The sequence below is a fragment of the Brienomyrus brachyistius genome, chromosome 11, assembly GCF_023856365.1.
Source record: "Brienomyrus brachyistius isolate T26 chromosome 11, BBRACH_0.4, whole genome shotgun sequence".
Taxonomy (NCBI): Eukaryota; Metazoa; Chordata; class Actinopteri; order Osteoglossiformes; family Mormyridae; genus Brienomyrus; species Brienomyrus brachyistius.
Genome location: NC_064543.1, coordinates 10,405,443 through 10,419,764, shown reverse-complemented (window position 1 = coordinate 10,419,764; position 14,322 = coordinate 10,405,443). Strand labels below are relative to the sequence as shown.

Here is a 14,322-nt window from a genome sequence, read left to right as displayed (position 1 = left end):
ATTTATGAATGGAAACAAGTACAAACTCGGCATTCCATGCCGGAGAAGGAAAACAATGAAGCTCCATGAGATTAGCTTTGGTTCAGGTTGCCAGACCATATGTTTAATTGCTCTTACCTAATTAAAAAAAAAGCAGAACATTAAAAATGCACACAGATGGTAGTATCGCTTAAAAATTCAGCTCTAGTATCAGCTCTGACGGTTCACACCTAACATTCAGAAATGTCTGTAATCCTGGTACATGAATCACATCTGTTGATTTACCGTAAATGTGAGTTTCAGCAGAAAAGTCACTATTTAGAACAGCGACACACAGATGACCTCAGGGTGCCCCCATCGGCATGAATTTTACCCCACATCATGTAAGTGCTATTTCATTATAAATAAACAACTGCTAAATATTTCCAGGTTATTTTGGGAATATGGAAATTACAGGTAGTTATCCATTTAAGGATGGTGAAAAGTTTGGATTTGAAATCTTTTGGGTGATTTCCGAGTCATACCTAAACACTTTGGAATCGATCTGCAAGATTTCTATGAATCTAAGAAGGAGAAGTAGATGTCGAGACACACATCACTCCTAGGATAAAGAATAGAACTGTACTTCTCCCAGGTGTGAGTGCAAATACTAAAGTACCTCTTACCAGATTACAATACTCTCAAGCTGCACTCCGTGTTGCAATTCTAGGACCACAGTGATTTCTGACATGTTCCTTGTTTTTGGGGAGATAACAGCTGGGAAACAATTGGAAATGATGAGAGTCCCCTCATAGCTTTGGATTACCATGGCTAGGAATGGGTCAAAAGTCCTCTTGGTCCTGTGGCTAATTAGCCTGGCTTCAGCTTCTAGAGGAGCAGTCACACATGCCTTGGCATAAACACTGACAGAAGCCGTACACTAGGCACACAGTCAGGCTGGAGGGCACCAGGCTCACACACACTATTCCCATCGTCACTCTCTGGATCACGAGCAGGTAGATCCCCAGCGGCAGCGAGCCAAAGTAGAAGAATCCCAGCAGCCAGACCAGTATCCTGGGCACGTGGTTGCAGAATTTGGAGACATTGCCCTGGCTTATGGGGCTGTTGGAGCCAACCGAAACGGAATCCAGGCTCTGCTCTGTGTAATAGTCTGAGCTGTCATGCCGGCTGGGTGAGTGCTGTAGGTCTTGCGGCACCTCCATGATGGTGACGACCAGGCAGTTGGAGGAGTCATGGGAGGGACTGGACGAGGACAGGTTCTTGGGGGTTAGCACCACCTCTTGGCTATCTGAGCTCCAGGACTTGTCCTTGGTGACCAACCTGGTCATGATGTTTGAGTCGTCGGGCAGGCCAGCCACCTCGTATTCCGCAACCTCTGTCTCATGGCGGCAGAAGGGGCAGCTGACGAATTGGGAGCCGTCCCCGATGTCTAAGATCTTGTTGAGGCAGCGGGCGCAGACCCTGTGGAGACAGTCCAGGATCTTGGGCCGGCGGCTGTGTGCGTTGTACCGCTGGTAGCAGATTTTACACTCCAGCTCATCGGTGCCAGACTTTTCCTCAGGTCCTTGCTGGCTGCAGCTCATCTTCACTTCATTGTCTGCTGGAAGACATGGAGAAGGGCTTGGTCAGACCTCAGAGTGATGGCAGGGTTTCTCTAAGAGTCAAATGGGGCCCAGCAAAGTGAAATGACTATTACTGATGTCATTATATTTGTATTGTATTTATAAATGTGAGTTTTATCATTGGTTCCGGGCCTTATTTATAGACTTGACAGATATATTTGTTACACTGCCACCCCATGGAATGTGCAACAAAGTAGAGGACTTTGAGGAGTGTCAGAGTCGCTGATTATGTTTATGCTCCACCCCTCCTTCTAATTAGCTGTTTGTTCATACTTGGGATGTTTTATTTCTCCAGTGTGACTTTGGTGGCTTCTTTCAGCCTCCTGCTGCCGACGATCTGATAACTAGCTTGCTCCTTTGGCTTTGCCCGTGCGAAATGCCCTTTTCCAAATGCCAGATGATGATCTGCGTGTGAATCCCATTGCCTGTTGTGTGGCTTTGCATCTTTTACCAGATTTTCTGTGTTCCACTTCTCTTTTGTTTACCTGCCTTCAAAGGTAGAATTAGCTTTGTCATTATGCACTTGTTAATTGAATTGCAGATATTAGCTTGATTATAAAGCTTGTTTATTTATATGTATTTTTTTATTACTGTGACAGGTGCCAATGCAATGTGTGCCTGTAGTAGAATGGCAAGGAATTAGTGCTGAAATAGGACACTGATCTATATTAAGAGGGATAAATGTGGATTATCATAAACCAGCCTCCAGCAGAACTGGAGAACCACCAAGTCTTTAAGATCCCTGAAACAACTCTCTGGATGGATATTGACCTAGAAGCCATTTTTGTAATCATTTCTCAGAAGTTGGTCACATGGTACCCTTTCTCATGTCGTGTCCATCGTTTCTGAACAAAAAATGATGGTGATGCATGGGTGGCACGGTGGTTCGCACTGTTGCGTCACATCTGTAGGACCAGGGTTCTAGTGTCTGCCCTAGCTCCATGTGTGTGGAGTTTGCATGTTCTCCCCGTGTCGCCGTGGGGTTTCCCGGGGTTTCATACGGTTTTCCCCCCAGCGTCGAAAATGTGCTGAGATTAATTGGAGTTATCAAATTGCTCATAGGTGTTCATGTGTGAGTGACTGGGGTGTGAGTGTGCTCTGCGATTGGCTGGCACCCCATCCTGGGTTGTTCTCTGGCTTGTGCCCGTAGCCTCTGGGATAGGCTCTGAACCCCTGTGGTGTGCGTTCCGTGATCTAATTCAGTCAGGTGTCGTCACAAACTAAATTCATGGTTAGCTTCATTAATGGATTATAATGTACTGGTTACAAAACATTTAAATTTACACCTGTTTTTGTGTTTTTTTTTTGTGTACCATGGGATATATTGTTATGAAATTTAGCTCTAACCCTTTCCATGCTCTAGGGACGTGTGGTGTTTCATGGAAGCATGGTAGTTTGAGTGATGTAGGGCAGGCTATCGCCTCATATCATGTCACGTCACACAACGTTTCATTGTGTGTTTACATGGAGCCTGATAAATGACTTCAGCAGACAGATGGCAGTGTCAGCAGAGCGGTGCTTCCTTGATACAGCTCCTAATCGGTCAGGTAGCAGACAATGGGCCCGGCAGGTGTTAAGCAACTAACCGGCAGCGCAAGTGGAGGAACATGGATCGTTTCTGCCTTCGACTTTCTCCAATTTAAGTGTGTAATGCAGACAAGTGGGGTATAACTGGAGAAGCTGGCTGTGTGACAGCGGGCGTATCGGTGCAGCTGATTGATCATCGAACGCACCAGACAAAACGTGGACGGGGTTTTGAAAAGTGTGCTACGAAGGCTTCAGGCTTCGACGTGCACATTCATGTGGCTGCAGGTTCTCACAGTGCGACTGACTGCGAAAAGCAGACTGTCTGAATTCTCACCTCAGACGTGGAAGCAGCAGACTCATCCCAAGGTTCTTAACGTGAATACGCTGGGATACATCGCAACATCGTTAGAGAGAGTAATACAGAAGGAGAAAAAAAGGAAGGGACGAAATTGTATAAACATAGCCAGGTGACAATGGAGTAGAGAAACAACAAACTTCCATGTAAGGATTAAAAAAAACCATTGGGGGTCCAAGGTCAACTGGCTGCCCACCTCCCCGGGGCGTACTAGCATCACTGAAAACAGAAAAGAGTGGACTTGCTTGCTAAAAGCTGGGCGTAAGTCTTGTGCGTGGAGCAACTTTGTTTTTCATTTTGCACTCTTCACAGCCTAAATGCTGCTGGTGTCTGTAGAGAAACTATCTGACGCAGTTTAAGCAGAAACCCAGCTTCCCTGTCCACAGACCGAAAGCAGCTTCATTTCAAAGAAGAAGCCCCCCCAAGGCCTGCAGAGCCATACATCGATAACAGGCTAATGGCAGACAGCAATAATTTATGAAATCACCCACGGCTTTGCATATATACTATAAAAGATTAAAACATCACGTTCTGCATGCGGTTGCAAAAATCAGATCATGTCAGCTCTACTGACAAAGGCAATTTAAATTTCATGGGCAGTTTGAGTATATGTTTTCTATTTTGGGTGGATTTATTAATTAGGAATTTATTAAGTAGCATCGGTGGTTCAAACGTAAGATCTATTACTATATTTTGTCCTCTATACTCTATAAATAAATGAAAACTATTGACTTGTGCTTATTGTTCAGAAGTGTTTAATTTCGACAGTATCTACCTGTATTCCAACTGTTTGATTAAGGTCGCAGCAGGGCATGGGGCCTGTCCCAGACAAGGCAGGGATACACGCTGAAAGGAATGCCAGTCGATCACAGAGCACATACAGACCCACGTGCTTAATCATGCTCTAGGGCAGTTCAGAGACCCACGTGAACCAAGGAGAACAAACGGCACACATACAGAGTGGAGCACAAGTGAAACCATCAACCCTAGTGGTGCGAGGCAAGAGTTTTAGCCCTTGAGCAATAACCGTTGCAATGGAAGTTGCCCTGGAAGTGCGAAATGTGGAGAATTGTGCACACTGCTGCTGGAAAGGACATGAATCTGTAAGCGGGTCTGACAGCTGTGTCTGGAGTGATGAAGTACAACGTCCACCATGTCAAGCACCTGCTGCCTTAAATCTTTCGATGATGGCTGACGTTTTGCAGCTATATATTATATTTTAAAATCCTGGAACTGAAGCATCTGATTCTCCCTCGATTATAAATCTCTTAAAGCCTTCTGCCCTCAGATCTGTCTGTTTAACTCCCAGTGAATTTTTACAGCGGTTTTCGAGTGTAATCACCTGATAAGGTTTGACAACAGGATCAAGCTTTTGATTAATCTTTTGGACTGTGCCTGGCACTTGAGCTGACGTGTGTGTGGCTACCTTAAGCAGGGACTCCATAAGCGACCAGGCTCAGGTCATCTTTAGCACACATTTCATCTTCTCAGGTCTGCCTAAGTTTCTTTGCTTTGAACCATCCTTCTGCATCTGTCACAGAGTGCTGTCATGTTGCCTAACCTGTCATTTTCATAAAAGCCGCCTGCTCACAGCTGATAAAGTAGGTTAACTCGCCTAGTCAGGCCTTCGGTCTGGAACCCAGCCCAGAGCTCATCTACCAGTTCACATATCAGCATCACTTGCTACACTTCAGAAATGCAATTACTGCGCATGCCAAATTCCAACACAAGCGGCACTCTTTAATTTCTTACCGCAACAATGAAAATTAGAATAAATGGTTAAGTGAGATCATTTCTCAGCGGCAGGGAGTGCCGAGTATAATGATGTAGGTGCTCATTCATTCCACACTCATTCATTCATCCTAGTCATAAGGAATGTATTTTGAGGAAAATATTTCTTTAGGAATTTAGCCAACATTATCTGCAGTTCCTGCTTTATTGCATGTCATAAATACTTTCCCATTCAGTCTGTTACAATCTCAAAGCTTCCAAAAATGACACAAAACGTATCGAAAACTGTCGCATCGAATTTGTTTCTTCTGCGTATTAGTAAAGTGTTTTAAGTTATTTACATTCCGTGACTTGTGTAAAAACGACATAAAAAGCCCTAAATTCCAGCCCTGTCCCTACCTCCGGCAGAATTATGCTAAACAGAAGCTCAGTCTGAGCTCCTGAATGCGATTCTCTGTTCTCCAAGCAGAATAGGAGTATAAATCGGCCAACGGGCTGCGTTCCAGAAGGTTGAGACAGTGACAGGCTCTTTCAGAATGCACCCCCACCCTCCCACCCGGAGGGGGCGACACTGCCACCTGTTGCAGGCTCATTACGACAGCCAGACCTACCGGTTCCAGCTAGGTCTGAGCACAGCAGCTCCTAACCTCGTGCTAACGAGCTACAGCGGAAGCAGCACTGGGAACAGAGTGCAGGGGCTGCAGGTGATTCAGGTGGGGGTCTGTTTACATAACCATAACAGGGTCCATTATTAGGGTAAACTATTCCAGACCGACATATGTGATGCAGAAACCGCTGAGCTGATTCCTCCCTAATCCTGCTGCCGCCGTGCAAACTGCCTCATTGGTTTTAGCTAAATGCCTCTGGCTGGATATTGTTCCCACTCAAGAATGATTGTGTGAAGGTCACCAAGGTCACAGTGTGAAATGGAACCAGCTCTGTCTTCTCTCACTTCTTTAATATGCTTTGTTAGTTACTTAATTTGCCTTTTCTGTGTATGTCATCACACCTTGCTGCAGGCTGTGTCAGGAAACTCTGTTTGAAATTTTAATCATCTGTGTTTTTTTTTTTGTCAAAGTGTGACTGTTTTCATATTAAATATTAAATGCCTTGCTTTCTAAGCAAGCATCTGTACAGTGTTTACCTTTTTTTGACAGGTTGAAAAAGGTGTATAAAATGGTACAGGTGTCCCATCCAGGTCCACTGTAATCCACTACTGGAGAAGCAGTCATGGACTATGAAGGCATGGCTGTGTTAATGGAAATCCAGATGCCTCATATCATTTCTCCAGTTCCCTTGTGACTCTCTCTACCATCGTGAAAATGCAATTCTGTGTCTGTTTATTCAGATGGTCGTACTGGCCCATGTGATCAAGCCCTGGAGACAGGGGCTGTCGTGCATTTCCTTGCCTTACTTCTTCCAGTGGACGCACAGGATCTCATCCTGCATGCCCTCACTGGTGCTTTCTGTTTGACTTTAATAATGGGTCTTTTGAGGTCAGTGGTGACAATAGTGTGGATAATCAGTGAGAGCAAGTCACAGACAGATAGTGTGTGAGTCGCAGAAAGGGGGGATCTTTGCACGTCTTTGTCATCAAAATTCGTATGCATTCCTTGTTTTAAACAGCTGCTGTTGCCACTGCTTCACTTCTTAGAGAAAGTGCAGTACCGGAAGAAAACGCGCCGCGCTCTTTGTTCTACGGCATGCAGGATGTCCGCGATGGCGATGGGCATCCGCTTATCCATGCCAGTCTTCTGCAGCTGCTTTGGCACTGATGTGAGGGCTCTCAGTGGAATGAAAAACGCACTTTTCTTGCAGGCGCATGGAGGAGCGGAAATCTCTGACTCCCCTGCCACCTTATGGGCCAAGGCATATAACATCCGCTTGGATGTTAGCTGGAGCCTTAGCTTTCTTTATAATTAACTTATTTCAGTTACAGAATGCTGTGTTATAAGAGGTGTTTGACCTTGACAAAGTGACAGTTTCGGTAACACTTTCGATGAATGCCATGTCTATAAGAATCTATGAACACATTCATTGCACATTATAATGCATTCATAAAGCATTATAAACATGGCTATAACTTGATAAAAGGCGTAACACATTATAACCATGTTTATTATGCATTATAAATGCTCTACGAAACTTTCATCTTTAATGCACTATAAATACCTTCATAATGTAGTAAAAGAATACTTAATTCTTAGTCTGACCATTATTAAGCATTATGAAGGTATCTATAGTGCTTTATAGAAGAGAGCTTCATTGGAGTTTATAAAGTATTATAATCAACACTATAATGCTTAATGACTGTTAATAGAAGATGCTGTAATGCTTTAATAATTCTTATACTAACCATTATAATGCATTATGGGGGTATCTATAATGCATTATAGATGACAGCTTCAAGTAAAGTAGTACCACAATTTCTTCCACCTATATAAAGCGTGAGTATTGGGGTGCAAGAGAACTCCCCAATCCTTCCTGCCTGTGCTGTTTTTGTCTGTTAGGAGTCTAGTACACATTGGGTCTTGAGATTGGTGGTGGAGTGCCTTCAGAGCTTGCCCATTAGTACTTGACTGCTTCATCCGTATGCAACCAACAAAGCCATGTTCACTAGGGAACTGAAATATCAGCATCTCTGCAGCGTGGGACCTAAGCTGATGGTTGTCTCTGTAGGAAGTCTAGTACCACTGCCTGAAACTGGATTTACAGGAGATGAAGGAAGACGGCATCATGGCTCAGTGGTTGGCAGTGCTGCTTCTCACCTAGAGGGCTGGGCAGTTAGATTGCTATTCCCCCTCATCTCCGTCTCGCTCTGTTGTGAGGTTTTCCTCCAGGTATCCCAGTTTCCTCCTACAGTCCAAAAACAGATTGATTTGTCATCTCTAATTTGCCCATAGAGTGTGACTACTGTGGGCATTGCAATGGACAGACATCCCACCCAGCCCCCCCCTTCCCGTGCTCTGTGCTGCTGGGATATGCTCGAGTCCCTCCTCCCACAGCCCTGACCCGGATAAGTGGGTCTCCCCACCTCGTGATCTGATTATATTGAGATATAGATCAAATTGTTTTCTCTATGATTACGATGCTGCCCTTCAGAAATATCCATGCAAGATGGACTGAATGGCTTCCTGTTGTTTGTATGACTTATGGTTTTTTATGACAAGAAAGATAATTATATTAATACTTTTAGTCGAAAAAGGTAAAAGGCTCCATTTCCTCGTGGTAAAGATGCATTATGGCTGGTTATATTTGGGTTTGGCCACTGGGATCAGGGCTGGAAGAATCAGACACATGTGTTACCCACCTGCTGCCTGGTTTATGCCCACTGGGTGGGACCAGTGTGCCAGAGACGGCCTTCAGGAAAGGCCGTATTTAACAAAGATGGGTACCAGTCAAGCACTGAGGATCCCAGGCAGGGTGTTAGCCAGCTGGCCAGGCACCCCTCCAGTCCTTTGCTGGCTTTGCTGATGGAATGGATCACTCCGCGTGTTAAAGGGAGGGGTGGACGGAATGAATCACTCCGCGTGTTAAAGGGAGGGGAGTGTGTTCCTGTGGCCCTCATGGGGACAATCTACCAAGAAGGCCAGCCACAGGAGTTCCTCATGATCAAAGGCTAAGGGCCTGGAGCAAATGGTTGTGCTGTGCTTAATTTCTGATAATGGACTGTGTATCAGCACAGAAACGACTTGACATCCAGTCATGGTATCCACTTTTTCCCCTGTGCTTCACATTATGATTGAACTGAATCTGTGTGACAAAAGGAAGGGCTTCAGGAGGCCCACTGCAGTCCTGCAGGATGTGCCAAGGCCAGGCTACAGAAAATGCAGCCTGATTAGAGAAATACACTGGTTCTGGTAATGATCTCATGTCATGACCAGGTTCATCTGCGGTTCCTGTGTTAGTGATCTAGTGGGTCTGACTTGAAGTTCCCCTTCAACCCAAATAACCATCATGCCTTGTACTCTGAAAGCTCCTTTCTTCGTTAAAGAACAGTTAGAGAACACATTTATGAATTAGGAATTTCCTGCATTTTTGCATAGTCTAAGGTGGTCTGAGATGGTCTTAGATGGTCATGTCCCAACTCTTGCTGCTCTTGGAAGGTCTAGCTGGCGTAGGTCACCAGTTGATCATATTGGTGTGGCCAGCCTATCAAGCTGGTCATGGTGGTATGACCAGCTATACCAGCTAGAATGATCATCATAAGCTGGTATGTCAGTTAAACCACCAAACCATCATACAAAAGCATACCATAAGCAACTATCATAAGTTGGCTCAAACCGGTTAAGCTGTTTTTTTTTTTTCAACGCGACTGTTTTCTGGATGGATGAGATAAAAGCTGAAAGTTTCATTGTGTTTAGAGAAAACAAAACCGAACCTGCATACCAAAACCAAGACTGCATACCAAAACCAAGACTGCATACCAAAACCAAGACTGCATACCTGCATACCAAAACCAAGACTGCATACCTGCATACCAAAACCAAGACTGCATAGCAAAACCAAGACTGCATAGCAAAACCAAGACTGGATACCAAAACCAAAACTTCATACCAAAACCAAAACTGCATAGCAAATTTGAGGCATGGTGGATGCTGTTTTTCTGCCTTAGGGCCTAGACGACTTGCAGTGATTAAGGAACTAATGATTCCAAACTGTACTGGGAAACTACTGAGCTAAAACACAAAAGCAGTTGGGTCATTCAACCTGACAATGATTGAAACTGCACAGTTATTTATCAGCAGCAGGTCCCTCAACTTGGCCCTTACCTCCAAGCTACTTTCTGGATGCTGGCTGACTCTGCTCTTTGATCACAAGCTTTCCTCGGATATATTTTGTTTTGGGCAAATGTTGGCTAACTAAATACATGTAAACCAACAACAGCAAGCCTCAGATAAAACAAATTATGTATTTAAGAATTAGTAAGTCAAAGTCCTGACTTCAATACAATTAAAATTCTGTGGCACGGTCTATAGCAGACCATCCGAAAAATACTAATGAACTGAAGAATGGCTGAAAATACTTCCTGACTGCTGCACTGGTATAATCTTTAGTTATGTAAAGCATTTAGTTGAAGTTATCACGAATAAAGGAGGTTCCAGTCTTTACTAAATGTTCGGGTTCACACACTTTTTCCAACACTAACCGTTTGACATGAAAATGCAAACCAAAGAAAAGGCACATGTGTGATGTTCAATTAGTGTGCCGTTAAATCAGCCTTACTCCTCATTTCTGCCATATTAATAAATACCGGACCACAAGCTATTCATGCAGAAATCCAGAAAACACTAACAGAAACCTTTTCTTACAAAACAATCTACAGTACATCAGTAGGTTCAGAGGTGGAAAATTCCGATTCAGAAAGTGAAGCTCCAGACCAAGATTTAGTTTCAACCAGCCAATTGAGCATAAAGACTCACATTCACAGAGTAATCAGCTGGTTGATGGATGTGTACTTTCTGGACCTGAATTTTCCACCTCTGACTGTACGGATGTGCAGACCTCACCGGCCCACAGTCCAGTGCTGCGGGGATCACCTGCGGCCTTAGAACTTTGCAGATGAGCAATAATCCTGTAGGGGCTCTGGCCGCTATGCTGCCGAGAGGTTTCTCCCAGGGCTCTGAGGTTCTAAGTGCCACCACCACTAGCTGTAGTAGGTGAGGAGGAGAAGACAAGCCACATGCAGCCGTCAGGGGTGCCAGGCTCCGGCACAGAGGCGGGCAGTACTGACAGCGTTCCAGCTGGCCTTAAAGGCCATTCCTAACCTGACTTTAACTATAAATCTATCATGAGAGCATTTTTGTCATATGAAATTATAGTAATTGATTATTCAGGTTTAAGTAATTTATTTTTGTTTTTAATTAAGAACATCAGGAAGGCCGAACTGGGCTTCCACCTCCACTTGGACTCGCTGTGCTTGTTTATCAACACTCCGCATCAGCTGTGGGTCCCGCCATGGCCCAGCATGTGAACCCAGAGCTCTTCTCTTTCTCGCTGCTACCGTTATTAATTCATTATTGTGCCTAGTCCTCGTACCGCGCTTTTCACAGCCCCTAGACGATGGGAAATATCACATCAAGCACCATGTAAACAATGGCTCCCTGGGTTTTATGGCTGTTTAAACTTTAATGCCCAGAGCGTCACGATGCAGCCGCTCTTTTGATTTTGCCGCATCGGAGCGACGGCTCAGTGTAACTTCTCAATATTTTATTCATATACATTACACGGTTATCATTTAATAAAGTGAAATGCTGCATCTTGGCAGAAGAAGGTGCACATCTGCAAGATGAAAATGCACGACTCGCTCGTGTGCCAGTCCCACTCTGGGACTGATCTGATGATTTGCATATGGCCTGCTGTGATAATAACACATGTGAGGTCACTGTCACAGTCCGACGGACCGACGCCACCAAACACTTCTCACAACTCTTGTGTGGTTGGGGTCTCCCTGCCCCCTGAATACCTGTTAGCTTCTACCTCTGTTGTCTAGCTGTAAGCTGCTACCCCGGGTGCTTGCAGAGGTCTGACGTCAAGCTGCTGGCTCAAAGCCGGCTGATGCAATGCCTTCCTCTCCCACCATGGGGGTATCCATGCACCCCCCACTACACCTTCCTCCTGTTATATCGGTACACCTTTGGGTTCCTGCGGTACTGAATCTCTAGGGGGTGTTGAGGCGTGGTCAGTTTCTATCTCCTTTCTTTAAGAAACTGCCAGCCAGACCAGTGTGTCCAGTGTTCATTATGAAAACCCACATTAGGGCCTCCACCCGGCTGCCTCTTTCATTTCGCATATCGTAATGTATTATACAAAAGGGTTTAGCAGCACTTTCTTATATTGACAGTGTGATGGGATGACTCTTTGGAGTGAGAGCCGCTTCAATTAATGGTCTTAAATTACATTTTGCATAAGACCTGTTCTAATTATAGCGTAAAATGTCTTTTTACAAGACATCTTAAAAAGTCTTAAAAAATTTAATTTGTTGCGTTGTAAATTCTTATTTTCTAACAGGATATGTGCTATAAAATGATTAAGAATGAGAGTCTTCAGTGGCTCTCATGACACAAAGCTGGTGTTTGTGCAGCACTCCTACCATGCCATTGGGGGGCGCTCCATTCAGACCTTAATCCTGCATCCCAGTTCATCTTAATGGCAACCTGTGACTGAGTCAGGGCTCCATGCCAACCGCTGCCTTTTTCTGACGTTATTCTCTCACAGATAAATATTAACAAGATTTTTAGTCCTGCTGTTTTTCCCACAAGTATAGTGTGCTGCCTGCCTTTAATGTAACCTGTGGTTTGATATTGTAAATTATGACATAGTCATGTAATGAAAGGATATGAATGACTTCATCGGCATTGATGCGTAATTGATACATCTGGTGAGTGAATAGAGAAGGACAGACTGTAGCACATGCTGAAGACAAACATTCATCTCTGTGAGCATCAGGCTTCCCTGAGGCAGAGCTGCCGCGATTACAGGAGGCTGTGCCGTCTAAACGCCACACATTATGAAGCTGTCTACCGATGGATAATTAAACTGAGCACCGAGGAGATGTTAAGGCGAACAGCTGGCTTCACACCTAACTGGACAGTGAATTATTAGTAGTGAAGTATGTTTTATGTTCAGGACGAGTAAGCATGTTTATTTACTGAGCTCAGCGAGTTCGATTGTATCAAACCAAAGATCAGCTGACAAAAGTGATTAGTCACGGGTGGGTTAACGCTCCCCCCGCCACGACTCCGCTCCTTAATCGATAGCCAAGTGGAAAGCTACCTGCAAGCCCCAGAGATGTGCAAGCACATGCCTCCGTGACTTTAATCAGCTCTGTAGTCAGTGGGCTTAGTGCCGTAATCAATTGGCAGCCTACACGCGTGCTCCTGGCTGGCCCTGTCGTACGCGGTCACCCCCCCCACCCCGGATAACGGTACGCCCGCCGAGGACGCCCTGTCCACATGGTTTCCTCTTTCGGTGTTTCTGCGATCCTGATGGCACGGTTCAACAGGCTGCGCCAAAGGCAGGATGTCTCTACGTCACGTCACACACGCGAGTCAGCAAACACACCCGCGGCGCCCCAAACGTCCGAGGCAGCTGGGCTCAGACCCGCTTAGCATCTTGATTTAAGCTGCCATCACCCGTTCATCCACCTCTCTGCCCCTCCCCCCTCATCTCAGAATTGCTTAATCAACAGGCACATAAACATCACTCATCCTCAGACTAAGTCTCCGGGTGGAAATGAATATTGCTGCTCAGCCCTGTACTTCAGTGCGAAACCAGGGATAATTCATGATATTAGCCTGCTCAGTCTGAACGGCACCTCTGCGCCGGTCTTACCGCTTTCCTTAAAACTGACTGACAGCAATCCATAGGCTACTTCCCTCTTCCGAGTGTAACGGCGTATAAGATAAGCCACGTCATCGAGGCATTCCTGCTCTGAGCCTCTTCAAACAGTGCCGTGAACGCACCCAGGAGCAGAAGCTGAAACTTGGAGGCTAGTTCAAAGCTCCTTTGAAAAGAGGGAGACACACATGCGGAGGAACCGACAGCAGCACATTGCTGTCTTCAGCACTAGTCCATTTAGCGCTATCGGTCTCCCAGTGTCTTCTGCTTAAAAACAGCTACATGCCGGTGCTCTTCACAGGACCATGTAAAAGATGCCCCGAACACAATCGAACACACACACACACACACACACACACACACACAAGTTTTGGCAGATCTGTGTTCTCACCTTGCATACTGTCCGTTCTTGTAATCCAGCTGTTGTTGGTGGTATTCCAGCTGTGCCGGTCAGTGTTCCAGAGGAGTCCTGCACTCTAACCCAGCCATGCTTCTCTCTCTCTCCGTTCCTCTCCCTGTGGATGTGTGTGAATGTGGTGGTGGGCGCCCGGCGGACCTTCGCTCTCACAGGTGTACAAACGGCAGGCGGCCGCCAGCCTGGGCGTCATGGGCCACCGGCTGCAGGAGCAGGAGGACGACTTTGCAGGGAGGGCCGCCTCCTACCGGGGAGAGATCCGACACCTCCAGCAGCTACTGCGAGACAAGCAGGAAGCTCTGGACGAAGTGCTGCAACAAAAAAGGTAAGCCCGGCAGTCACTGGCAAAACAA

General features: G+C 45.6%; 2 protein-coding genes across 6 annotated transcripts in view; one reads left to right on the top strand and one right to left on the bottom strand.

Annotated features, from left to right (window-relative positions):
- Positions 1 to 14,322, top strand: part of cep89 (centrosomal protein 89) — a 77,113-nt gene that overhangs the window by 45,470 nt on the left and 17,321 nt on the right. For all 4 annotated transcript variants that reach the window (XR_007400594.1, XM_049030005.1, XM_049030003.1 and 1 more), the window contains one exon: positions 14,125 to 14,294. Coding sequence is in view for 3 of the 4 variants with exons in the window: in XM_049030005.1 (XP_048885962.1) it covers positions 14,125 to 14,294 (170 nt within the window). In the remaining variant the exon portion in view is untranslated. The remainder of the gene's footprint in view (positions 1 to 14,124; positions 14,295 to 14,322) is intronic.
- zgc:165481 (uncharacterized protein LOC100073327 homolog) lies at positions 72 to 14,140 on the bottom strand. Of its 2 annotated transcripts, none has more exons than XM_049030036.1 (2): positions 13,946 to 14,140; positions 72 to 1,579 (listed from the first exon to the last, which is right to left on the bottom strand). In XM_049030036.1, exons 1-2 carry the CDS (start codon positions 13,950 to 13,952, stop codon positions 840 to 842), a joined length of 747 nt encoding a protein of 248 aa, XP_048885993.1. In that variant the 5' UTR covers positions 13,953 to 14,140; the 3' UTR covers positions 72 to 839. The 2 variants fall into 2 exon arrangements, with proteins under 2 accessions (XP_048885993.1, XP_048885994.1); XM_049030037.1 differs by having other exon boundaries at positions 72 to 1,576.